Genomic DNA, 27,918 nt, shown 5'->3' with positions numbered 1-27,918 from the left:
ACACGAGAGATAAATCTGGACCAGAGAATTAGATTATTAATAATAATAATAATAATAATAATAATAATAATAATAATAATAATAATAATAATAATAATAATAATAATAATAATAATAATAATAATAATAATAAGTGCAAATTCTTGAGTTTTATGCGAGTATCACGTATAGACTCACAGGAATTTATTTCAGGGGGAAGAGCAATATATATATCTAGAACATAATACGCTCGACTACATTTGGCAAATCTGGTCCGTCTGTGAGGAACCGAAATTGCAGGCGCGTGACGTAAAGGCCGGGGAAGCACAGTGGGGACTTTAAATGTATCGCTCCAGAAATGTTTTAGTACAACGGTATGAGCAAAAGCCGATCGAAAATTCGGCATCTTTAGCATCTGAAAAAGGTTCACATTTTGCGGAGTACACACATCGTAATAATAATAATAAAGATTTATTCACCATAGACACACAGTAAAGCGTTTTCCGCGTAAGTCCGCGACGTGGAGCTTATATCTCGCCGTCTTGTTTTACTTGATATTTCTGTCTGAAAGCTAGTCCCGCGACGTGCCTTTGGCCTAATCGCTACGGACGCATACATAAGCAAGGGCCTCGCTGTACAGAAATAACTGCGACTACAACACTTCACTAATACTTTTGCGTTGCTTGTGGTTTTCAACAGACGCACACAGGCATTTCAATGTCAGAAATCACTCTGGGATTCTTATGTGTCTAAACACAGTTGTGCGTCACCTCACAGTTATGCGCGTCAGCTGCGAAGCCTGCCCTCTGCAGGTACGGTGTAGCAGCTGTCTCGGCCGCGAGAGGTTGGGTGCATACGTAGCCGTCCATACCGTGCTTATAAAGTTTTATTCCTTGTTGTCGACGGATACTGCCAGCTTTAGGTGGAAATGCTGACGTAACTACGGCGAAAAGGCTTCCGCGCAGTGCATCTAATCAAATCCAGAGTAGACCTTGGTCGCAGCTTGCGAGTGCGAAACCAGTGGTTAGGGCGCATCACAGCAAACCGTTCAACGAAGCCAGGTAGTACGCTTTATTGTATCTATTTATTATACTGATACGCTTAATATAAAATTAGTCTTAGGGCATTCAAATAGATATATGTGCAGGTGTCCTATGTGAAGCGGTATCCTATCTGAAAGTAACTATTGTTTTCAAAACGACAAAACGTTCGACGCGAGTGAAACGTATTGGGCGCTTTTGGGAATTCCTTGGTCAGGTTTTCAGTATTTTTTGTTTTATTGAGCCTATTTGTGGCTATGTAAGGACATAGTGGGGACTAAGTAGGTTATGTTCGAACTCTAGGCTTGAGAAAACGAATAACAAACGGGAAGCTCCGGATAAGCTAAGAAACCCACGGCTGGAACCTCTACAATGTGTGCATTACGTAGAGCCCTCGTCAAAACTTTTGAGCGCAAGTGTCTTGTCTCTGGGTCATGCTTTCTGGCTGCTTATGCATCGCCAGCTTTTCCAATATAATGAAAGTGAAAACTTCCTCCCTCACATAGCCAAAAGTTCGGACTTCTACAGCTGATGCAACAGCTGCACGGCTCGGGTAGAAGCAAATTTTAGTCACCTTACTTTCGACTAAAGTTGCCCCTCCTCTGTAACCCCTTTGAAGAACATCCCATATAAAACAAAATGACCAGGCAGAGCAGCATTCCGATGCTTTCTGTAAGGGAACGAAATTTTCTGTTTCATAACGCAGTTTTTTGTTAGCGGAAAGAGAGGCACGCGTCGTAGAAAACAGGCGCAAATATGGCGTCCCTGTGGGGACTTTCTTCTTTTAAAGTTTATTTCTTGGAGCGAAAGAAACCTTACTGTATCCTTTTAACAACCAAACTCCTTTAACTATGCGAGCATTCCTCATTGACTAGAATAGAAAACTCCACTCTGAAAGTAGCGGAGTATCCAGACGGCTTAAAAGACGGTGAGAAGAAATATCTGCACTGTTTTTTACATTGTACGTTATACTCCAAATTGGGTTTTATTCAACACCAGAGAAAAAAAATACATGTTCAAAGGGCTACATGTATTATTCTTTGAAAAGTTGTGCTGCTCGCTTTTAAAGCATTCTGCTGATGGCGGAGCATTACAGGAAAATATGAAAACAGTTGCTTTTAGAAAAAAAAAGAAGTTGACTAAAACCGGCACGCAGATTGGGTATTCACTGGGAGAGGTCTTGTCTCTACGGGTCTTTCCTCAAACACTGTTTGTTTATTTAGATATGGAACTCAGTGCTCAAGCACACCGAGTCGCGCATTCAATATTTAGCTCCGATTAAAAATTCATTATTCCTATATTTCCTCATTGGGTGATGTGATTGGCCTTGCGGGTGACTCGTATGTTGAACGAAGTTTTCTCTTCCGCTGTTGCTAAGTGTATTTTGAATGTGAACTTAGTATGATTATTGCAATTGCTAATGCAGTAGAGCAATGCGGGGTAGTGTCGCAGTCTGTGATAGGCTCTTAGATTTCTGAAATCTTTTTTTCTGGATATACTTTGCCTACATTTTGGATTCTATAACTTTATTTGGTCATCTTTTCTTTCTGACGGCTACCAGTTGAAACGACTTTGGCGACTTGTCGTCTTGCTTGTCCACGATCACCCTCGAGACCATGGTGCCACTTGCCACAAAAAAAGCCTCAAATATGTCTCCGGTAATTGTTCAAGACCGCTGCTGGACAATCCTTTTCCTGGCTGCTCTTTCCGTATTTTTCATCATGTTCACTTCTTCAAGCTACGGCCTCCTCTATGTCCTCTTCATGGCGGAGTTCAACGTGAGCCACGAGCAGGCAGCTTGGCCTCAGTCCATCTATACGCCTGCATCTCATATCGTAGGTGAGAGGTGTTCAATTTCTCTCCGTGAGAAACCAAGCCGAACCACTTTTCCTGCCAGCGGGGATATCCCCTACTACGGAGTTCAGGAGCCGTGAATAGCAGTTGAAGTTCCGCGTACATTGGAAAGGACTATCAGGTAGGCTTAAAATGCGGTTATAAAAAAACCTGCTGCACTCTCGCAGAATGTGTGCCACTTGGAAAACAAAGTTGTGCCAGTTGGCTTTAAAATAGTTGCTAAGGGTAGCTTTTAAGCTAGACGCAGTACACAGGCGACGCATAGGCTTGTTATGTACGTAACACCGTTGACACCTCAGTGACTTGTGGATGAACTTGCATTCGAGCATTTCTGGTCCATTACTAGCCGACATAGGCAGGGTAACACCGGCTTAGTGAGGCTGTTTATTGTGAGGCTATCATTGTGGACGGATATTACGTACTCTGATGAGGGAAGTACTTGTGCTCTCGTCTGAGAGGAAGTGAAAGTATCTCTCGAGGTTTACCATTTCCTTACGACGGTTTGGTGTCACAAGAGGCAAACAAAAAAGTTTTCTTAACCAGTCACTCTCAACAAACCAGTGCTACCACTCGGTGGGAAGCATGTTGAGTGGGTCATCGCTGCGTTCGCTTGCTCATTCCTGTGAGCCAAGAAAATTGTGGTACACTTAACCAATGATTGCTTGTGGTAATGCGAGAGCGCACAGCCCCGTTGCACCATCATCTTTGCCAAGGCATTGCGAAGTACGCGACGAGCCTGCCTTCATCCTCATGCCTACAGCGAACTGCTCAGACTTGCAGAGACGCGTTCAGGGCTGTCTGGACGCAACCAAACGCGGCTACCGAATGACGCCGTGCCGGCGCAGATGTTCCGCGTTGCCAAGTGAAACTCCCTCACCGCCTCACGTGCATTGTAATGTCACGCCCGAGCCAATCAATCCTCCTGCAGGAATGCTCTAACCGCGCAATGCTCTTCCTGAACGCCACGTGCCTCTGCCACGGTTGGCTACAGGTTTCACAAGACGAATCTGGTTTGGTGACGTCAGTGCTTGTCTGGTAGTACCTGTGACACCTAGGTTCGTCTTCCCAATATCTTTCCGTACACCACCTGCCACGGCTGGGAGATGGAGGCTTCACGCAGACACACCCGGTTGGCCAAGTCACTCGATTCCATTCAATTGACATCTGCCGTTATTGTGACAGCGCGTCCTCTGTGGTGACGTAACTGCTGCAGGCAATGAAATTTTACCGTTGGCGGGCAGTGACGTCCCCGTCACTGCCCGCCATAGAAGCACGGTCGGCAGACGATGATTTACGACAGAAACAGCTGTGCACCTGAACGTGCGTGCTCTAAACGGCACAGCCTTACATTGCCAACCTTTCTTAAAGGGAACCGCATTAGAGGGATTTTGGTGAGGAAACGTGCATGCATGATGCATGGTGCATAGGCATAATGCACGGAAGGAGGAAAGCGCAACAGCCACAGGAGACACGAAGAAAAACCATAAAGGGGGAGGGAAAGCAATGTCGCGCGTTCTCTGGACGCAGCCTATGCCAGGGCGCGCGTCAATGAACCGACAATTTTTTAGGCGGTAGCATGTATCTGCCTGCAGCAAAAATTTGAATGGTGGTTTTGGAATCGCTCACGGTAATAGTGGCAGTGGAAGACGGTATCGCTAGCTCGATAGTTGCTTCTTTGGTTTCTTCCGAGGTGTTTGCCCAAATCGATCCTGATGTCATGTGTTGTAGGTTGTAAGAGAGTACGCAGAGGGCGTAAGCTGAGAGATGGGAGTGCTCTGCGGCGTGTACGTAGACTATAAATTGGGAAGCTGGTTGTTGGGGAAAAGAAATGGCGCAGTATATGTCTTACATTTGGGCGGACACCTGAAACGCGCCGCAAGGGAAGGGATAAATGAGGGACTGAGAGAAGAAAGTAAGAAAGAGGTGCAGTAGACGAGGACTTCTGAATAATTTCGACAAACTGGGGTATCTCTAATGTGCACCGTCATCGCACAGCACACGGTTCCCTTCGCGGCTCGCCTCCATCGAAACGCGGCCGCCGCGGTGGGGTGCTTTCGTAAGCTCACTGAGCGTGGAACGTGTTGTGGACTCCCATGCGTAAGAGACGAAAGGTGGGGGTGTGTTTGGGCAGACGAAAGGCCGCCTTGTATTCTTATCTGATTATTGCATCTACGTTTTCGGTCTCCGTTTTTGTGAGGTAGAGGTGGGGTAGAGGTTATAGCATCCGGCTTATCATGAATGCCTGTATCAGTTTTAGTAGGTCGGGTTCGCGCATGCCGCGGTGTTTATTTGTTGTGAGTTTGATCGGTCGAATGATCAAATTTACGACTCCGACAGGATGGCCCCGTGCACCTGGAGCACGTCCTTGGACCTTGGAGGAACGCGGTTCGGGTATGCTCGGGACCAAAGTATTTTAGTGCTTTTCAGAGACGCGTGTTTGGTGGACATTCTTTGACAATTATGTGTGTGTGTGTGTGTTTGTGAGTGCGTGAGTGCGCTTGATTTTACCATTCACCTTTTCTTTTTTCTGTTTTCCTTTTTTTCACCATCCTGTTCTCTACCCTTCTCTTCTTTCACCCTCGCCTGGGGTTGCATGCCAGGCCGACAACCAGGCAGACCTCTCCGGTTCCATTAAAATCCTTCTCCTGTTCTCTCTCTCTTTCTTGCACGAACATGCCTAGTTCGCAAAACTTGTGCACTTCTGGCACCGGCTGCTATTCTAAAGTAATGATCATGGAAGGCTTATCCTTTTTCCGTGGTGTTGGGTGCAGTAACAGGAGTTCGGGCTTGGCAGGGGAGCAAGTGAGGCTTAAGAAAGCCGCGCACTACGTCAGCACATTCACTCTGCTTCCGACATGCCTGTGCTGGCCCACAAGGTAATCTCGTCTGCATAGAAAGAATGGGAGAGACTCAGAATCTGTTTAAGTTTGGGGGCCATCGCAATGAGTCTGATGTTAAAAAGAAAGGGAGAGAGTACAGACCCCCAGGAAAAGCGAAGGATTTCAAGAAGCCAACTCGGATTGCTGCTTTGTGATCCTGGGGGATAGCGGCTATGTGGGAGTGCGTTCAACGCCCACAATCAAGATTGGACCGAGTGTATAATATGTCAGTGCCGTATACACTATCAAAGGCCTTTTGAAGGTCTAAGGCCAGCAGTGCTCGCGTTCATTTGCAGTAACAGGGGTGGAGGATGTCTTCTTATTAAATAAAGCATTATGGTCTTTGTGGAGAGGCGCCTTCGAAAACCCAGCATCGCGTGGGGGAAAAGGTTTTTGATTTGCAAGTAGTGTTTAACCTGTTGGTTGAGGATTACGTGTCCTAAAACTTGCTGAGACAAGAGGTGAGCGAGATTGGACGAATATTTGTTAGGCTTAGCGCTTTACAAAGTTTAGGGATGAAGGTACCCTTGAGCTTGGGTCCACTCTTAAGGGAGAGTGCCTTCATTGCAGTGCTTGTTGTAGGTGTTCGCTGCAGCTTGGATAGAGTTGTAACATAAGTTTCTCAGAGCTTTGTTTGTGATTTGATCGGCTCCGGGTACAGACGTGGTGCGAAGTTCGAGCATAGCTGCTCGGACTTTTCACTTATTTGTGTCCTCGTCTAGTTCGGGGCTTTGCGCTCCCAAGTAGGGTGGAAGAGAAGTCTTAGGTGTTGTTGTGAGATATGTGGCTTTGAGTGTCTGGATCTGGATTTGGCTGTTGTCGTGAGATATATGGCTTTGAGGTTCGGAATCTGGATTTACCCCCTACCTAAAAACATGCGTCCAGTCCACAACCAGACTCGACTGAGAATCCACGCCCGTACCTTGGATATAGCTCGTCAAAACGGACATGAAGTAGTATACACAAGCGCTGCAGAGTACTCCCACCCCTGAGCTTACGCCCTCTGCGTACTCTCCGACAACATGCAACACACGAAATCAGGATCGATCAGGGCAGACACCTCGATGAAAGCCGAAGAAGCAGCCATCGCTCTAGTGATATCGTCTTTCACTGCCACTCTTGTCGTAAGCGATTCCAAAACCGCGATAAAAAATTTTACCCGCGCGCAGATGCATGCTGGCGCCTATAAAATTTTCGCCTCCAACCTCCGGTCACCTCGCCCTATTCAAATAGAATGATAGCGGCCCATTCGGGCAATCCCGGTAACGCAACGGTCCATTCCGCTGCTCGAGCGTATGTCAACCGAGCGGTGCCTACAGAAGACCCGGGCAGCGCGCGAGACCGGCTGCACTGTCGCGCAGAACGTCTACTTGACGCCCGCCACACACATCCCTGAAAAAACAACAACAAACGGGCAGGCGTTAAGTTCAGGATCACACCTTTCACTCCCCAGCGCTTCTTGCGCTTTTCTTCTCTTGTACTAACACCCCCGAATGTTCTTTGTGTGGGGACACGAGAGCCACATTCAACCATATTATGTTCATCTGCCAAACACTCCAACCAACGGCCCAATAGGCTCTCGCGGACTCGGAGGGGTGGGAGGTCGTGGTCTCTAGCTCCGATTCAGTGTCGCGACTGAGGCTAGTGCAGTGGGCGGAGAAGGTCGCCGTCAGACACTGGCTACCGGCTGCCACCCACGACCAGGAGCCAGCCCACCTCTAAAATTTTTAGGTATAAGAGCTCCGCTTATAATAAAGTTTTTCACCACCACCAAGGAACCGAAGTGGAGAGAAAGGGGGCATGAGAGGGAGGACGAAAATAGAAGGAGCAGGCGGGCGCCATGCTTGACAGTGTTTCGTGCAGGGAGGAAAAGAGTGATTTTTGGGGAAAGGAAAGGCGCCGTAACTGCCTCTCTAGTTCTTGGTTAGCTCATCCGCGTCATGGGGGAGGTGAGTAGGTATGAAGGCGGGAGTGAAAGCAGAAAGAAAAAGGCGCCGTCCAAAACTTTTGTGGGTTTTGAAGAAAGGAAATGGCACAGTAACTGTCTCACTTCTGGACAGGCACCTCAACCGCGCCGTGAAGGAAGGGAGGAAGGCGGGAGTGAAAGAAGAAAGGATTAAGATGTTGTGGTGGAGAAAAACCTTTATTGCCTCGAAAAGAGTATGTGCAGGGAGGTATGACTGGACCGACTCTTAAGGGGCCGGCCTTCACAAACGCTAGGTGAGGTTCCTACTACGTTTTCCTAGTGGCGTCGGCCGCTGCCCGGGGGCGCTCAACCAGGACTTTTGCGGCCTGTAGGTCAGAGCAGCCGAGCATGGTCGCCTTCCAGTCCTCCCAGGTGGGGTTGGGGTGAGGGGGGATAGCAGGGGTGGAGGAGCTGGCCCACACCATGTGATAGATGTCCGCAGACTTCTCCGCACAGTGCAGGCGGTTGCCCAAGAAAGAAGGGTCGAAGTGTTTGAGACCTGCCGGGCACAGCAAAGTATCAGTATAAAGGCGGAGCAGAAGCCGCCCCTCCGCCTTTTAGATACCTTTACACGGGCGGGATCAAGGCCGTGGCCACATTGATAAAGTAAAGCAATGTCTTTGAAGGAGTAATCTGGAATGAATCCGAGACCTGATCGCCGGGGTTGGAGGAGAATGCCCGGCGAGAGAGCATGATTGCGACCGCGTCAGCTGCTTCATTTCCCTCAAGGCACATGTGGACAGGACCCCAAACGATATTACGATCTAGGGGTCCACGGTGTAGACGCCGCTTTTGGAGAAGGTGGTAGGATAGGTACGGTTCTCAGCCGTGCTCGACGTTGCGAAAGACCCCTCGCGAATGGGAAATAATTATTTTGGAAGTGGGATGAGATGTAGCCAAAGCTATGGAGAATTCCTTCACGTGTGTTATGTGGCGAGCTCAGAAAGTAAGGCCATTCACTGTAATGGATTGGCGAACGACTGCGGCCGTGTACCATCCCCCATGGTGGGGATGGTGGGAATCCACGTAGAATACGCCGGATTTCAATCCACAGGTTCGGGCCAGGGCTTCCGGCTGCTCCAGGCGCCGGCCATTATGGTCCTAATGGTTCATGTTAGCGGGAAGACGACGCGGTAGTGGAGTGCTCCGGAAAATTTTCGGTGGGAGGGCGCCCTTTTGCCAGCACTCGCTAAAGTATACGATAAAGGCGGCGATGAACTGACTGTCAAGATTCTGTAGTGCCTTCTTGTGTACACCCGCCGCGATGGCTCAGTGGTTAGGGCACTCGGCTACTGATCCGGAGTTCTCGGGTTCGAACCCGACCGCAGCGGATGCGTTTTTTTTTTGGAGGCAAAACGCTAAGGCGCCCGTGTGCTGTGCGATGGCAGTGCACGTTAAAGATCCCCAGATGGTCGAAATTATTCCGGAGCCTTGCACTACGGCACATCTTTCTTCCTTTCTTCATTCACTCCCTCCTTTATCCCTTCCCTTACGGCGCGGTTCAGGTGTCCAACGATATAAGTGACCGATACTGCGCCATTTCCTTCCGCCAAAACCAATTAATATTATTATTATTCTTGTGTACCCGAACTGCGCCGGCGCCGGAGGAGGTGTCTTTGAGTCAGCCTGAACCTCTGCTTCTATATTTGGTTGGCCAAGGGGGTCCTTAGGGAGGCCTGCATAGTCGCGGTGTGCTACAGGATGGTATGCGGGGAAGTATTGATTTAGAAGTTTTTGGAGAAGTTCCGGTGGAGTTGTATCGAAAAAGTGAGCTGTGAGATTTTCGGCCGTGCGATATAAGTTTTTTCGCGGCGAGGGGAGTGAGGGGTACACGGACGCGTGGTACCGAAAACATGTTGGCTGCCATTCCTTCAAGGAGCAGAGCAACACCCTGTGAAGAAACGAGTTGTGAGAAAACGGACAGCTGCGCCAAAAACAGACAGCAAGCAGTAATAGTAATGTTCGGAAGTGCTATAATATTTGAGAAAGTGAAAGCAATGTGTTTGAGTTGATCGCAAAGAGAAATAAAAAACACCACCTAAACACCTCACTGTGCGCTATCATGGAAGCGATTTATGCTGTCGTATTCCCGTCGGAGCGAACAGCGATCAGCACGTAATTTTTTTCCTAGGCGCGGTTCTAAGTTTTTTTCATAATTTCCGGGCCAGGTATCTAGAGCACCGTTCACACCTTGTCGATATTGGAGGTATTGGCTGACAGTGCCTTACCAATTGGAAATAATGGAGACAAATAACCGCGAATGTACGTGCGGAGCGGTGCAGAGCGCAAGAACTTTGGTTTCTATTGCAAACGCAACGAGTCTACTGCGGTTCTTCGCCATAATTATGATTTACAACTTCTCTTAAAACTACACTCGCCTACTGGCCTTCGCACTGTTCCTCCTTTTGCTCGCAGTGCGTCTCATTGCCACGACATTCCCAGAGTTTCCGCGGAGCCTGTTTTTCATTTCTGGGAGAAGTCGTCTTTTTGAAGCCGGGCACAGACCCTTTAACCTTCGACGAAACTCCCAGTAAAAGCCATCAAGGCAGAGCAGCGCAGAAAAGGCAAGGACACGAGAGAGACTCACAATTCTGTGCCATGGTGGTGTGTCTCTCTATCGTGTTATTGTCTTCTGGGCGCTGTACTTTCCATTGGCAACATGTATTACTATCTAGTCTACGCATTGACGTATAATAATAATAATAATAATAATAATAATAATAATAATAATAATAATAATAATAATAATAATAATAATAATAATAATAATAATAATAATAATTGGTTTTGGGGGGAAAGGAAATGGCGCAGTATCTGTCTCATATATCGTTGGACACCTGAACCGCGCCGTAAGGGAAGGGATAAAGGAGGGAGTGAAAGAAGAAATGAAGAAGGAGGTGCCGTAGTGGAGGGCTCCGGAATAATTTCGACCACCTGGGGATCTTTAACGTGCACTGACATCGCACAGCACACGGGCGCCTTAGCGTTTTTCCTCCATAAAACCGCAGCCGCCGCGGTCGGGTTCGAACCCGGGAACTCCGGATCAGTAGTCGAGCGCCCTGACCACTGAGCCACCGCGGCGGGGCACATTGACTTTTGCAAACTTGATATCTAGTTGTTTGCTGGGTGATTTCAAGCTGGCCAGGAATGTACATTTGTGCATTTGCAGATAAGTAGTATTTTAAGTGGTTTTGTTACATATATTAAAAAGCGGAAGGAAAATATTTTCGCTAGCCCCGGCATCTGCCATCGATATTTAAACACCAGAGCTGTGACAGCGGAAGTAAAGGATATCAGGCAGAATGGAGAAATGAAATGAAAGAGGTGAGTGGACAGGATGAAAGGACTGAACAGATAAACATGCGAAATTCGGATTAACGATGTAGTATGTGAAATCCAGATTAACTGTGCGCGCACAATGAAATCTTAGGCAGCAGTTGCCAAATAAGCGCACAGCCGCAGTCTACTGCAGTAGGTTTGGTGGACATTTTAGTCAAGCCGTTTACTCTTTAACTTCTGTAAAACTTCCAACAGCAGAATTATCAGAAAGCTTCCTGGAATGAAGTTTATATCCGTGTTTCCTGCTTGCATGTCGCCAGTGCGCTTGAGTCCTTAAGTGTACCAAGATTCATTCTTTTTACTTAACAGCTTTCTTTGTCCTGATGTACAAGTCAGTACACGGGAAAATGAAAGGCTATCTCACTACATGCTTGGGCACTTTATCGTGAGGGTGGGTTGTATAATGCACCAGAGTAACCATGCCCATTTGCGCAGGCCTCTTCACGACTGTTCTCCAGCAAAGAATTTCCGTCTTTCATATTGCCATTTTCGGCGCCCTCCTGGCTTGTGTCAGCCTGGTCGCATCGGCGTTTTCTCCAAACATTGTGTGGATGAGTGTACTTGTCGGCGGTGCATACGGTAAGTGGTATTGTAGCCCTGTTCGTTGGTAATAATTATACTCGATGTTTCATAGTTCTCATTCGCTGAAAGAATATTATCACTGCAAGCATCAATTCTTTCATTAAAAATTATTCCTAGTATTGTGTCCTTTTTAAAGACTAATACCGAAACTTTAGGCCATTTCTCCAGTAACTGAAGGCTTTATCAATATGAAACTTCGCATAGGAAAAAAAATTTAAAAAATGGAGGGGTCAATAATCTCAGACACGAGGGTATCATGCGACAGTTTTAATAGGTTAATGTCCACATATGCGGATTTGGTCATTCTTTATTTAACATGCACAGATATCTAGGAATCCTCAGACCACTCCTGGCGCAGTGGTGAGCGGCGAAGCGATGCAAAATTGGTCAGTGATGGCAGGTTCTGCCATCGGTGGGGCTTGTACGACTCAGGTTGCTGTTCGCGGGCAACCTCTCGCCACCAATAATTAATTTAACTGCCACCGGTGGGCACGTGGTGAAGGCGAGATACTCTTACGTGACCTCTGTGGCCCACCTGCCTCTAGGTTGCTTCTCTGAGGATTTTTAATGGATTTTTACTCACGGGCAGCGACGCCGGCGGATTTTCTGCGGCACGTGTTCCTTAAAGGGACACTGAGGAGAAATTGAAGTTGGCTTGTATCGATAGAATAGCCGCTCCTTATCACAAAAACGCCACTCTTACTGAAAACAAAGCCCTTGTAATGTAGAAAATAGCAAGAACCAAAATACAGGTGTCGCCGCCACAGGCCGATCTCGCAAGTACAAGCGTGATGACTTCCTAGGACAAGAGGCGCCACCTTGAAGGAGTTTTTCTTACTTCATGGATACCATGAATCTCTGAGGCTGGCAAAGGTAGGTTGCGCACCGCACCGCTAGCTGTCAGAAATCACGGAGTCTGCGGTTACGTCACGTATCACGTCACTCCGTTCTGAGACGTCATAAGAGTTGCCGTGGCGTCATAAGAGTTCCCTGAGTTTGAATCAGAGCGGCGGGAAAAAATTTTTCATTTTCGAATCCAAATTTCTTTGAAATAAATGCATCTTTCGCGCCCGGACAGGCGGCAAGAAACCCATGAAATGCCGAACTATCAGATTAACCTAACAAAAAAAATGATAGAGTTCTCCTCAGTGTCCCTTTAACGCTATCGTGTTCAGCGACCTGTTTTTTTTTTGTTAAATCTGTGCCTCGGTACGAAACTTATGTTTGTGCTTTTATCATCTATCTCCGCGCCTAATTATTGGGTTAAGAGACTTCTACACGTCCAGTTGCCATCGCCGTTTGAGGAAAACCCGGCAGTAAATTACCAATTTTTTTTATTCAGGTTCAGAGTTGCAGCATATAGTAATAGAGTGGCGGCGGACATCAGTAAACATATTAATCATGGGAATTAGTTCGCTCTTTCAGTACTCTCTTGTGTGTTTAACTTTTAAGCTCCTTTAATGACGTGCTGGCTGTGATGGCAGAGTTATAGGTGGGTGTTAGTAATTGACAATTCAGTAATTAAAATTTCTAAAACTCTGGCCATCCTGCGCGCAATTTGAAAATAGGACGGCTGTGAGGCGCACGCGGTCATACCGAGCAGCATATATATCTTGATGGCGAATGGGGTATATACAACGTTGCTTGCCCCGCCCTAGCCAGGGCCGATTTTCGCTTTCCGCTGCTCCAATTCTCCCACGCTAGCAGTACCGAGAAGAGAGGACGCTATGACACTCACTTCGCTGAGTGACGTTCTCTTTAAGTGAGACACAGGCGGTTCCCTGCCGCGTGATTTTTTTTTATTCTTGCACGAGTGGCCAAAATTTAAGCCCCGCAGAGTTCAACATAATGAAAATTTCTAATTAAAACATGTTTCAGTTGCTAATGACAGATGAATACACATATATTTGTAAGTAAGCACCTAACTAACCGATTAAAAGGTAATTTTATTGATAGGTTAACCGGCGACGATTTTACTATCACTCGCCTGTGTTCTGATATCCACCACCATTGGTACTATTACGAGTCAAAAGAGACCCTAATATCTGAAATCACCTACATTAAGAAATACGGGTGTCATGCCCTCGTAGATCCCATGCGTCTATCACTGGTAGATCGTGGGAAAAGCTCCCCTCGACTCAAAGACTACTGCATGCATTACCACATGCGCCTGTTTTTTTTTTTTCAGGCGCCGGTGCGGGGACCGTGCTACTGACCTTTTCCATTTATACTCTGACCTACTTTGAGAAATATCGCGCAACAGCGACCGCTTTCAAGTACATCGGATGGGCGGCATCGGGTGTCATAGGCCCAAGTTTATTTGCCTACGTTTCCGAAAATTATGGTACCCTCCGCGGCCTCATGGTTGTTGGCGCTATTGGAGGGCACGCAATACCTCTCGTGATGTTGCTCGAGAACCCGCGTCCAGTGACATTTCGGTTTCCATGGAGGAAGAAATCCTTTCCTGCAAAGGAAGAGCATTCAAGGCCTTCAAATATTCGTGACTGTTCTAATGCTGTTCTCCCTTCGCCCAGCCTTCTGTCTGATGAGGCTCCCACTCGGATACATGGAAGGCACGACACAGGGTCATTACAGAAAACAAGAGGACCTCTGAATACAGGAAGTTCGAAGAGTGACGACTTGATTGGCCCGCAAACTGACGGAGTGCATGCTGGTCTGCAGGACCTATCAGAAAAGTGCAGGCATAAAAGCATCTCTTTGGTGGTTACAAATCGGGAGCAATGCGACGGCGACGGTCACCAAACTAAGTACCTGGTGGTTAAAGCACCGGACATGCTGAAACACTGCATCGCACTTTTTCGCTCAGCGCGCATGTATGCGCTTGTTGCGAGCTACGTAGCTATAGACTATTCCAGCTCCATGCATGAGGGAACCATCGTAGCATATGGGATGGACAAAAAAGCTGGCACGTTGAGCCAGTGCAATCAGCTCCAAGCTTTCGCCGCCGTGGGACAGCTGGTGGGTCGTCTGGTGGTGCCATTTGTCTCCGACAAGATACCGTTCAGCAGGTGCCCTTTAGCAGCGGGAAGCCTGGCAATTTCGGCGGCTAGCCTCGTTCTCATATCCCTTATCTGTGACTACGTAGTCCTTTCGGTACTCACAACAGTGCTGGGTGTATGCCGAGGCTTCTTGATCTGCGTCAAGGGCGTCCTGTACGGCGAATACCTTGGCGTGGAAAGCCTGGGCCTCGCATGTGGCGTGCAGGGCCTGGTCATGGCGCCGGTTGTCTTGAGCGGCCCCGCTGCAATAGGTAAGTTGAAATGCAGTTGAATGATTAAATGTGGAAGATGTATTACTGCTCAGTGACCGTGATTTATGTTATCCCACACGTACTTGAGCGAAATACCGACACTGCATCTCCACACTGAACCTTCTTATGATACTGGGAGTACAGAATGTCATAATATATACAGCCAAAAGGAAGAAGTAGATGCGTTTAAAAGTTTCTGCATATAATAAAATTAAAATGTTAATGAAGCATCTTGGATGAAAGAAGATCGCAATGTCATGGGTAAAAAAATTCACTACGAATACGTTTTGTTTTATGTGTCGCAGAAATATGCAGCACACATACTGCACCACGATTTGAAATCTAGATAGTCATTGCTCATTGCACAGACGTCTACACATATGTCTAAAGTGCTACAACGGCGCACTTGGCTCTTCGTTTGTGGATGTCTCAGCTGCCTGGCGAGGGCCGTATGTACCTTTTGATGACATAAGACGTTAAACACAATCCATGGGAATGTGCATGCACAATAACATATTGTTTTCAACCCCAGGGCACTCGTAAATGACGCTTGTGGGCTCTTCCAGCGCCGCGGCCATTTGTGTAAATGTGTGTGCAATTACGCTGCACTCAAAGACAGGGGCCAGGGATCAAAGTACTTAAAAATTTTTAACGGTTTTGCACTTTAAATTCTTGTTCTAATCGGGGCGTATTGAATATTTTCCTACATATCAAAGAACCTAACCTAAATGGATCACGTATTGTAGGTTTGACTGCTCAGTATAAACGCGCAAGTGATTTGTTCAACATTATGATTTATTTTTGTCCAAAAGTGCAACTAGTGCGTCATTTGAATATTACTGTGGATGCGAATTTCAAAATATAGGCTGAGAGTTGTAATTGCGGAACCTATGTATCGGGATATTCATGCTAAAAGCTTAAGTCATTAGCAAAAACAGGCTTGCTAAATCAAAACGCTAAGTCTTCCGTGATGACAGATAAAACATTGGCTCACTTCAATAAACGTTTGCGATACATAAACTACTGCGATAACTAACTACAATCTCCTAATTAACTTTTAAAGATAAGTTGTTAGCTACGAGACTGCTGGTAGAAAATTGTAGTGCGCCGTTAGAGAATCCAATAGAAAAGAAATTAATATTAGAGAAATTTAATTGCTCTCAGCTGTTTTGCGACCAGTAGTTTTGGCTTTCCAGATACTTTGGAGATGAGCACAGGGGTCACAAATAGCGCGTACCCACATCCGTCTCTTTCTTTACGAGTAGCCTCTCGCATTCCGCCGCTTGAGGCAGAGGAAAAGAGCGAAAAGAGTGTGATGCGTCCGCTACGAGATACGTCAGCCCGTGGGCGGGGCTACGCCCGTTCCCCGGCCAGGGAGCTTCTTCGAAGCGTATGCAGAGCCGAAATTCCTCGCCCAATAGCTCCAAGGCGAATTATATTTCTTCGTATCTAATATTTTATAAGGGTGCAGCGATGGCGTAGAGGTCGAACATCCGCGTCGCCTGCAGGAGGACCGCGGCTCGAATCCCAGGACGCGCCACTCTCCACCAGGTTTGAAGAAAAACTAAGAATTCCGATAGAATTGCATATCCAGGCCTGTGATGCGGCGTGATATCGGTGACCAGAACCGAGTACGCACTCTCTCAACAGAACAGGATTTGGCCACCCTGGTGTAGTGCTTGGCTAAAACCATCTATGAACAAACCAATTAACCCTCGGCCCCCATTCCCCAGCAGCGGCGAATCAACTGACCACGGCGGCGGTCAGACATGTGGCGCAGGGGAGGGTGCAAAGAATCACTGGCTCCGTACAGGCCGCCATTAATTGGAATCTGAACCTGGCAACGTTTAATCTTAGATTCTTATCTGGTGAGGCACGTTTAACCTTAGGTTCTTATCTTGTGAGGCTAGCCTAGCAGTGCTGTTGGAGGAACTAGTGGGCCTTAAATGGGATGTTATAAGGCTTACTGAGGTTAATGCGTATAGAGTGCTAAAGGGCGGGCACATACTGTGCTATCGCGGATAAGCGCGCATAGAGGAGAACTAAGTGTGGGATTCCTCATCAATCAGGTTATAGCTGGCAGTATGGGGGAGTTTTAAAGTTTAGTATGGCGCTAGGTTTTCGCCCACACGGCGAGCTAGCGCAATTGAAGCTGGATGAACGAACCAAGCGGCGCTTGGAACATTGGTGGCGCACACGGCACGGTCACGGTCCTTGAAGGGTCAGAGAGCCAAAAACGTACCACGGACGTGTGTTTGGAGTTTTTTCGTTTTTAATTTTTGTTACCTATTTTGGCATAATCCGGTTTTTCGTGCCGTTGGTCTCCTGATGCATAGGGATAGCCAGCACAGTCATCATCATCATGATCATCATTAACCAGACGGTGGCAGCTATCGTATTTAAGCTAAATTGGAAGTACAAGCCTTCATCCAGCCATGATGACCAGATCGTTGAAAGCTTCTATGAAGACGTGGCATCGGCAATGAACAAAGTAAAATCGGCGGACATTGTACTGATGGGCGAATTTAATGCGAAGTTGGGAAAGAAAAAAGCTGGCGATGAGGTAGTAGGCGACTATGGAATAGTTTCTAAAAATAGAAGAGGAGATTTAATAGAACAGTTCGCAGATAGAAATAGTTTACCGATCATGATTACCTTCTTCTGCAAAAGAGAGAACAGGAAGTACACTTAGAAGAGCCCTAATGGTGAGACTAAAAATGAAATAACTTCATACTATGCGCACAGCCTGGCATTGTGCAGGATGTGGAGTTCGTCGGAAAGGTGCGGCGTAGCGACAACAGAATGATAAGGCCTTGAATTAGCTTGGACTTGAAGAGAGAACGGAAGAAGCTAGTGAAGAGGAAGTCCATTAACGAGCTAGGCGAAAGGGGGAAAATAGAGAAATTCAGGATATCGCTGCAGAACAGATATTCAGCTTTAACTGACGAAGACGATCTTAATGTTGATACAATGAACGATAATCTCACTACTACATTAAAGAGTGCGCTGTAGAAGTAGGTGGTAGGATGGTTCGACAGGATGCCGGCAAGCTATCTCAGGAGATGAAAAATCTGATTAAGAAACACCAAAGCTTGAGGGAGTCTAGCCTTAGAGATAAAAAAGAACTAGTAGAGCTATCGAAGTTAATAAATAAGCGCACGGTACCCGACATCACAAGGTTTAAAATGGAGAGATTGGAGTATGCTCTAAAGAACGGAGGTAACCTAAAAGAGGCGGAGAGGAAACTAGGCATAGGTAAAAACCAGATGTGTGCGTTAAGAGACAAGGAGGGTAATGTCGTTAGCAATATAGTTGAGATAGTTAATGTGGCCGAAGAGTTCTAGACAAATGTATACAGTAGACAGTTTAGTCGGAACGTCAATGAGAGAGACAGCAGCGAGGAGCAACACCTCATCCCGTCAGTAAAAAAAGAGGAAGTAAAGAAAGCCTTAGAAGCAATGCAACGAAGAAACGTAGCTAGTGAGGATCAGGTAACAGCAGATCTGTTGAAGGACGTAGGGGAGGTTGTGCTAGAAAAACTAGCCACCTTGTATACGCAGTGCCTTATGACCTTGACCGTAGCAGAAGCCTTGAAGAACGCTTATATTATCCTAATCCAAAAGAAAGTAGACGCCAAGGACTTGAAAAGTTCCAGACCGATCGGCTGTCAGTTGCGTACAATGTATTTACTAAGGTAACCGCTAATAGAGTCAGGGCAAACTTAGACTTCATTCAATCAAATGATGAGGCAGGGTTTCATAAAACATATTCCACAATAGATCAAATTCACACTCTCAACCAGGTGATAGAGAAATGCGCAGAATATAACCAACTCCTATATATAGCCTTTATTGATGACGAGAGAGCAATTGACTCAGTGGGAGCCTCGGCACTGATGCAGGCAATGCGGAATCAGGGTGTAAAAGTTCCTTATGAGGAAATACTGGAAGATGTTCATAGCAACTGGACAGCTCCCATAGTCTTCCATTAATTCACCAATAAGCAAGGGCGACAGGCAGGGAGACACGATCTCGTCAATGTTATTCACCGCCTGTTTACAGGGAATATTCCGAGGCTTGAATTGGGAACAATTAGGGATAACATGTAATGAAGAATATCCAAATATTCTTCGATTCTCTGGTGGCATTGCCTAGAAAAATAATTAGAAGAATAAGAATGGGGTGGAGCGCATATGGCAGATTCTCTCAGATCATGAATGGCAGTTTACCAATATACCTCAAGAGAAATGTACACAACAGCTGTATCTTAGCAGTACTCATCTACGGGGCAGAGACGTGGAGGCTAACGAAAAGAGTTCAGGTGAAGTTGAGGACAACGCAGCGAGCTATGGAAATAAAAATTACAGGTGTAACGTTAAGAGACCGGAAGCGGGCAGAGTGAGTGAGGGAACATACGCGGGTTAATGACATCCCAGTCGAAATCAACTGGAAAAAATGGGCTTGGGCAGGGCACGTAATGCGAAGGCAAGATAACCGCTGGTCCATAAGAGTAACGGAGCGGATTCCAAGAGAAAGTAAGCGTAGCAGGAGACGGCAGAAGGTTAGGTGGGCGGATGAAATTAAGAAGTTTACAGGCAAAGGGTGGACGCAGTTGGCAAAGGACAGGGTTAATTGGAGAGACATGGGAGAGGCCTTCGCAGTACATCGTCCAACTGCTAAAGTTAAATGGTTAATAAACGTATTTTAATAAATTATCACGGTACCCAACTTATCTCACTTTTTAATATGACAGCTGGCGCGTTGAGCTGAGCTGAGTTGTTGTATGCTACCGTTGGGATTAGTGCTGCTTATTCTGCCAGCAATGGCTCCACCGTAGCGTCACATATATACTAATAATGACCTAAAACCTGTCGGATCTGCCCCGCTATGAACACGGTCACTTAGAACATTTTCCACTCCCGAAGTCACCATCTATGCACACATTCGCTCACAGTAGAACATAGTCCACTCCAGAAGTCATCATCTATGCACATATTCAGTCACAGCAGAACAACCACAACTATACCTCAGCAACTATGCTGTAGGAATTATCATCTTATCTGAAAAACCCTGTTTTTGAAAATTACTTATTCATGCCATGGGCACAAGGTTAAGGCGTTACCTATATAAGAGGCAAAGATTTGGAACAGGTGAATTTTTTAAGATATAAGTATGGTTTTCCGATATATAGCATAAACCTATCTTGAAGCATCTCACAAAATGAGTGAATGAAATTAGTGCCTGTAAGCTAATTCTTTTGCAAGCTAGTTAATCCATGCCTCGGAGTTAACTTATCTTTTAGAGTTAGGCCCTGATGCAATTAAACATTTGTAGCTATGGCTGCTAGTAATAGACTTATCAGCTTTTAGAATTTTGAAAACGCGATTATGCTCGGCACTGCGGCTGAAGAATTTCTCGCCGTCTCAAGGGTCATTGTAACATCGCTCGTCTCTGAACCGCGCGCAGCCAAAAACAATAGTGCACGTAATACTTTCGGGTACGTGCCACATCACCTTTGCTAAAAAAACAGCAGATCGGAAGAGTCGGTTTGTCTCTATTGGGAAAGCTGCAGCGCGAATAAGAAACACAATTCTCGAAAAAAAGAACGCAAGCGCAGCGCACAAACGATGTTTTTGTTGTTTTCGTTTCCTTTCTTTGCGTCTTTGTAGCTTGTTCACGCTGCAGGTTTCTTCAATACAAGTGGCATTCTGTGTCCGTCCGCACTGCGATGCTAGCCGGTGTTCACTGTACGCACTCATGTGGGAGCCAGTCGGTAACGAGGTACAAACTCTACAGAGTGACGTGCGCTGTTGGACACTGTCGCTCACACTTAAAATGCCTCGAAAGTATTATTGGAGCGAAAGGTCCACTTATCGCGTACGAACCTTCAGGGCCATGTTACGGCACCGATATGACCTTGAAGCGGCCTCAACAAAAAAAAACAGAACAACAAATTACAGGATTGCGTATAAGTTTGCTCAAGATGGAAATGCGAAAGCGTTTCTGTATCCTCTGTTTCTGTCTCCATATTTTATTGATTTTTAAAAATGTTCTTAATATTTCTATTTTCAATTTTACTGTGTATTTTGCTTTTTGTGTATCTTTAATTATTTTGTTTTATTTTTATTTCAGTTTTTAATTTGTGTGCATTTCTATTCTTTTTGTGTTGTGTTTTTGTTTTTCATTTTACTTTTATGTATTACATATACGTCGCTCATGAACTGTTGCTTAATCATATTCTTTTATTTTATTTACCATACAGCTTATGACTTACATTTCGGGCGGGCAACTTCCTTCCAAAACTTCCGTGCACGCCACTCTTGAACCAAGAAAGGCTTACGCCTCTTAAAATTGTGGTCTAGGTAGGAACCGAATCCGGGCCTCTGGCATGAGAGATGGGCCGCTTCCACTCCGCCACTACGGTTCGACACTTTGAAGTGAACGAAGGCGCGTCTATTGAATGCACAGATGACTAAGAAACGTTTCTTCGAAATATGTACTGAAGTGTCCATGAGTAAATTAATGATGAGCACGTAAATTACAGATATCGCAATGAAGCGAGCAGTGAAGTACGTTTCCGATGAATTTCCTTCGTGCATGACGTCGAGTCGAAGCGCCTTCATGCGGCACCCACTGAAATCCAACACGCAATGTACGGCTATAGCCCGGTAGATGGCGCGCGTCTAGTCAATGGAGATGAGGAAGACGACGATTAGCGGACCGGCTATCTGAGCCCAATCCCCAACTTTCAGTGTTTCTTCACAGTCTGAGTACTCGTAGATCTTTTCTGCCTTGTGTATTCTCTGTGCGACGACCTGGAGCTCCCTGCTCACCGGGAGAAGCACGTCAAGCGATCGCCGGGGCGCTCGGCGCCGTGGCCGCCCCAACGTGGAACTTCTCCACCAGGTGCGCTCCATGCTGCACTCATAGACGCAGTGGCAGCCGGTGCTCCGGTGGTCACTGTAGCTCCGGCCTCAAACCAAGACCCAACAACCAAGAGAACGGCGGGAAGAACAAGCCACATGCGAGCCCTTGGGTAATAATGGAGAGGAGATGAACCAGGCATCCTTCACGGTTTGTATCCTATAAGAAAAAAAGAGCTGCTGGTGTTCTTGAGGTCCTCAGGCGTACCTTGGAAGGAGGAAGCTTATGGAAAGTGAACCCCAACGTCATAGCATGGGCGGTTGTAACGGCGGCTTAGGAGAAAGTTCTCAGCCATCCAATTAACAAAGATGGAAGCCTCATGGTTACAGTTTTAACACTACAAGCTTCCAGTCTCCTGCCCGCAGTCACTAAACTGGCTGGAGTAGCTGTGAGGGCCCGTGTACCTTACTCATACATGGCGAATTGTGGAAAAATTCAAGATATTCTAATGACGTACTCAAACGAAGACCTGCAAGAGTACCTGCGCGACTAAGGCGTTATCTCAGCAAGGAGGCTCACCGCTCACGTTCTTGAAAATGATGGCAAGATGAGAGAGGTACGTCGTGGAACAGTTATTTGGTATTCGCCAAGGATTCACCACTGCCAAAAATTGTGACGCGTGTATTCTGCAGTTACTCTGTAACTGAATATGTTGGGGCAGGAACACAACGCTACAAATGTCAGAGGCATGGCCATATCTCGTGCCATTGCACAGGGCCTGTTCGCTGAGAAATCTGTGCAGGCCCCCAATAGCGCAAGGAATACACTTCCAGATCACAACATAAGTTCGCGAACTGTAATGGCGCACTCCCTGCATCATACAGAGGGTGCATTTCAAAGAAAGCTGCTACACTTGCACGCACTATGTAGCAAGTTCCAGAAAACCGACCAAATGGTATGAACCATCACCTAACTCTGAGATGGCTTTCATGAATACGCCAGACCTTAACCCAGATGCATCAACGCAGCAAGGCAAGAAAACTGAAAACAAATATGCAGCAGCAGCAAAAGCAAACGTGGCAAGCCCGCCGGCTCACCGCCTCCTTCAACGCTGCCGGAGCATTCGATACAAGCCCTGACAAACGGCCCCTCTCGCTCTCAGCCTAAGGCGTCGCAACCAGACACGACGATTATCGAAGGGCAGCAAAGCGGAAGCACTGAACAAGATATCACATGTCTACTGATTCTGATACTGTTTGCAGCCATCAAAGTTCTTGTCCCCGATAGTCCCTCGTCACTATGTCTCCCACAAGTAGAAGCGGTACTCTCAATGGAGCCGTTGGTATCGGCCTCCTACGCTCTGCAGGGGTGTAATACCGGACAGCAATATTCATGGCTTCAGCAGCGACAGATTCACCGCAGATGGCCATCCATATTATTCGCACATGCACCATTTTTCAGTGGAACGCTCGTGGTTTACGATCGAAGCTCTCCGATTTTCGGCAGCTCGTGTGAGCGTACCACTTACCTTTCATAGCCATCTCAGAGTCGAGCGTCGAGGGAAATTTTAGACTGCACGGATACTATTTTCACGATTGAAACTGACCAGGTAAGATCAGCAGACAGCTAATAGGCTTTCGCAAGGATATTCCGGCCTCCTTGGTTGATGTCCTGCCTCACAGCGACAACGGATACGTGCGCGCCGTAACGCTAATCGGCAGACAAGTGTACACTCTCATTGGAGTATATCTTGAGCCAAGCAAACCATTCGACGCTGCGAGGCTTGAAAACATGATAGATAAGATGCCATCTCCGTATAATATTTGCGGAGACTTCCAGGCACACAATGAAATTTGGGGCAGCTCACATACATGTGGCCGAGGAGTAAAGCTAGCAGAAAGCCTGTCAACACACTGAATTGAACCGCTAAATGATGGCCGCATAACCTACCTCCGAGGCCTGACGACTGCCAGCAACATCGATGTGACATTTCTAACAAGTTCATTTCCCTACAACATGGGCTGCTGTACCTATTTGGAAACTCGCGAAAGTGACCATTACCCAGTGTTCGTATCTGCTGTCCGTGCGCAGAGGAAGCAGAGGAATTGCTGCCGCAACCCGGAAGGAGGAATAGGTATCGACAATGACTAATTGCGTGAGAGAGTACAAGGATTACAAACCAAAAATGATAGGCAACCTTCAATGGCAACCTCTCTCTCTCTCTAGTGAATACAGGGATGTCTGAGAAACATATCTTCGAGTTATGTACTGAGGCGTTCATGAATAATTTAGTTATGAGCGCGTAAATTACAGGTGTTCGAATTAAATGAGGAGCGAAGTTTTCCGGAACGCACTCGTTACAGACGCCAAGCCGCGTATAGTTGTCCTATAAACCACAGCTTTCGCTCCCTAACCAGGTTCAATAGTAGTTGAACCACGTCGAACTTTTTTCGTTATATTTTGATGAATATGGAAGCGTAGAAAAAAATGGCATGAAAAGTTAAGTGGCCGCTTAATTCTCTCTAAGCGATCAATGCTATAGCAGTGTGTTCTAAATCTACTGCGCACGGATGGAAGTCCATGAAGACGATGACATTGAATGCGCACCGAGACAGACTGGCTGTTAACATGAGTGGGGCGTTCGGCTGCGGCGATGGCTTCGTGCAATAAAAAAAATGTAGCGATTGCTTAGTGGCTTAATGTAATGGCCAGCAAAGCTGATGTGTTTGCGCCGCCGTGCGTTAGTAGCCACTTCGACGCTATAGAGTGTTTTATTTATTTCGTCATCCGTCGATCTATCACACACACGCCCGCTGGTACACTCACTCGCTCCAGTAGCAATGTGACACTGTCGCAACACCTCAGCTCCTAAGGTGCGAAGCGCTATGATTTGTCCGTAGTTGTCACATGGCACCTGTAACGTCACCACTGTCTCGACCAATTAGAGAGTTTCTTTACATACAGCGGAGGGGTTTTCGTGTGTGACGGTGGTGATGCTATAGAAAATTAGTGCTGGAAGCTATGCCGCATGAAAGGCTCCGGCAATGGCGGAGGCCTCTCCGACATCAGGAAACGAAGCAGTTATTTTTGCATCGGTGCTGGTGTTTGAATCCCACCCTGAGAAATAGTGTGTTTTTTTTTGTGCTGGATGCCGTTCCAACAAACCATTTTAGGATTTTTCAAAAAGGTTCTGCTTTATGTTCGGTTTTGCGTTGGGTTTCGAGTTCTCTTGCGCGTGGGGTGTCATGTTCGGCTGAAGGTTCGCCTTATATTCCGGGTAATATTCGCCTGCATACACCAAGAATAGGAGTTAGGAAAAGTTAACCCTGAAATGCTGAATGTAAAGCATGCTTTGCGCTTCAAATCCTAGGTTACGGATTTGACTATCACCGATTGAATGTCAAGCAATGTAGGCTTTGAGAAAAATTTGTTTTAACTTCCCTTTTTCAGAGACACGTGTAAGGAGAAGGAGTGCGCACTGTCTGCATCGAAATGAGCGAAGCAGCCATACCTAAGAAAAGCGTTTGATACTGTTATTGCGAATTACATTCTAGGCCCGCGTCTAACACTTCGCGTGTTCTGAACCCCGCCAAATGTATTGGGACGACCTAGGGTGCTTCCCTGCCAGCGCGTTTTAAAACATTATCTCAAAATACAAAATTAAATTTCGGTGCCTGGCAGCCACACTGAACATTTTTATGCCTGAATGATGCTATAGTGCAGCTTTCCGAAAAAAATATTTAGGTTTTTTAACTTGAACCCTTGCCCAGAATTGGCATGGCTGCCCCTGTGGGTTCCGTAGTTAGAACGGTCTGTTGCTGACCTCGAGGAATGATTATTGTCAGGAAATGACAGACGAGGTAACTGTCTCACTTTTCGATGGACACGCTAACCGCACCGTAAGGAAAGGGAGGAAGGTGATTGTGAAAGAGGAAGTGGAGAGATGTGCCGTTGTGGAGAGCTCCAGAATAATTTCGTCCAACTGGGGATCTTTAACGTGCACTGATATCAGACAGCACACGGGCACCTTTTCTCGTTGGGCCTCAGCGGAAACGTGGCCGCCGTGGTCGGGTTCGAACCCGGGTCAATAGCCGAGTGCCCTAACTACTTTGTTACGGCGGCGGGAGAGCATGCCAGCCACTGCGGGCGCGTTCCAGTAAAGGCGAAACCCGAAAGGTGACCATGTGCTGCGCGATGCCAGTGCATGCTGTCAGCTCGTTATGGTCAAAATTTTTCCGGAGCGCTAATCTTCTCTGCCTTGTTTCATTCGTTCCTTTATCCTTTCCCTCACGGATCGGTTCATGTTTTAACTGAGAAATGAGACAGTGCGTATTTTATGAAAACCGTTTTTCCAAGAGGATGGTCTGTGTTTTGATTCAAACAGTAAGGCGATTACTCAGTGATCTTCTTCCCTCAAATGCAATTTTCATTTTCGAAATGCCCCAGTTTCCCGGTCTTTGAGTTGATATTCATTCGCTCGGTTCTGTAACACAACTGCTTAAAAAATAAACTCTTTTCGACCCTTGACCGATAAGTTTTTAAGGAGTATGTTATGCCAGTACTCTGAATCTGAGAAGTACGATGTTATTATTACAGATATGGATTCCTGGCCTTTGCTTAATACATTATGAGCTTGCAGAAGCGGCCGATTTTGTTTCCTCGCCAATTATCAACTTTACTAAGAATCCTCGAAGCTTCTTTGAACTGTCTCTTTGCAGGCACAAATACGGCCGCCAAGTGGAAAATACTCTAGTTTGTGTTGCTTTATGATTTGAATCGCTTAGATATGCCAAATTCAAGAAACAATGCCTATTATCTGTAGATTTTTTTTGCTTCCTTTCGCCGATATTTTATTTTACAGGCTTGTTCAGGGACAAGCTGGGTTCCTACGACCAGCTGTATTGGGTGCTCGCAGCCCTGAACCTCGTGGCAGCGTGCATCGTATCCAGCATCGCGCTCACCGACAGGCAACGCCGGAAAATGTGGTCTCTGAAATTAGAAGAGAATAAAGAAAAAAGATAGGCGCCTGCAGGCCTTCGTAATTAAGATAATGACTATTGGGTCAATTGTTGGCGTATCAGCTCGTTAGGCATCCTTTTATCAATTTCGTTCGTATATTCTTTTGTTAACACCTGACAGAACCGATTCAGAACAGGGACGTGTAGGATTCATAGTAGCCCACATGACTGAGGTATCTTATACTGCCTCACATGAAAGTAACGGTGCCGACGTACCACGCTGCGGCGCCTTCTCGCTATAATTTTCAGCAAACCAGCACAACTGGAAGAAAAAGTGCTTGTTCTTGTATTGCAAAATAAACTACACTTTGCAATGTGTTTTCTCATAAGAGAAATCTCCAAAACGGGCATAAAACACGGAAAAAATTCCATTACCACTGCGAATGTTATTTAATGAATTAAACAATTTGTTTGTTTTTTGACACAGGACACAAAAAGAGCGGAAGCGGGAGGCTCAATAGCTTAAACACTGCACGCCCAGTATTATGAAGTTATTGCTCTCACAAAACACCTGTGGTAAGTTCATGCCCAGTACATCCATGCGTCCAGAAACTTCAGTGCCTATGTCTTCTTCATGGCTCTTTCAGAAGTTACATTCTGCCTTAAAATTAATCCATCAGCGCTGGCAAACTCAAAGGGACAGAGCTATTCACTACAATATATAAATTAAGAAAGACTGCCTCTAGGTCTCGTTCGCATGAAACATTACACCGATATTCCAAATTACTGAGTGCAGAGAATAACGCTCTGCAGCAATTCTTAATATTTGAGGTGGTTAAAAGTTGCTCAGCAAAGAAACTTACATTGAAAGTTCGGGAAGTAGCGATGTATGGGGGTAGGAACTGATAAGGAAAGTGAAAGCATTCTTCAGAACCAAGACAGGAGCTACCACATGTGCTTCACAAAAAGCATCAATTGTATCAAAAGGGAACAACTTTACGTTAATGGTACACTGTATTTCGTGTACAGTAGTGAATTGGAGAGCCAAGAACGCGCTGAACATAAGCGCACAAAAAATTAACGAACCAAACCAGGCTGCCAGCAAATTGCGTCGGTGTGAAAGTATGCAGCGATAATAATCGCTCATAAGCCTCGCACACAGCGGAGAAGGATTGTGCTTACAAGTT

General features: G+C 46.3%; 1 protein-coding gene across 1 annotated transcript; it reads left to right on the top strand.

Moving 5' to 3' along the window:
• Nucleotides 1-788: 788 nt before the first annotated feature.
• On the top strand, nucleotides 789-27,110 carry LOC144121659 (monocarboxylate transporter 5-like). Its single transcript, XM_077654988.1, has 5 exons — nucleotides 789-1,040; nucleotides 2,581-2,858; nucleotides 11,493-11,636; nucleotides 13,828-14,910; nucleotides 26,635-27,110. The coding sequence occupies exons 2-5, from the start codon at nucleotides 2,636-2,638 to the stop codon at nucleotides 26,793-26,795; spliced, it is 1,611 nt and encodes a 536-aa protein (XP_077511114.1). The 5' UTR covers nucleotides 789-1,040; nucleotides 2,581-2,635; the 3' UTR covers nucleotides 26,796-27,110.
• Nucleotides 27,111-27,918: the final 808 nt, after the last annotated feature.

The sequence above is a fragment of the Amblyomma americanum genome, chromosome 2 (assembly GCF_052857255.1).
Source record: "Amblyomma americanum isolate KBUSLIRL-KWMA chromosome 2, ASM5285725v1, whole genome shotgun sequence".
Taxonomy (NCBI): Eukaryota; Metazoa; Arthropoda; class Arachnida; order Ixodida; family Ixodidae; genus Amblyomma; species Amblyomma americanum.
The sequence above is the reverse complement of the archived record's forward strand: the minus strand, read 5'-3'. Positions and strand labels throughout refer to the sequence as shown.

What these genes read in the sequence shown, in the direction of transcription:
- LOC144121659 (XM_077654988.1), top strand. Translation starts at nt 2,636, where the DNA reads ATGGTGCCACTTGCCACAAAAAAAGCCTCAAATATGTCTCCGGTAATT. An exon ending in ACTTGTCGGCGGTGCATACG is followed by an intron (nt 11,637 to 13,827) that starts GTAAGTGGTATT and finishes TTTTTTTTTCAG; the next exon opens with GCGCCGGTGCGGGGACCGTG. An exon ending in GAGCGGCCCCGCTGCAATAG is followed by an intron (nt 14,911 to 26,634) that starts GTAAGTTGAAAT and finishes TTTATTTTACAG; the next exon opens with GCTTGTTCAGGGACAAGCTG.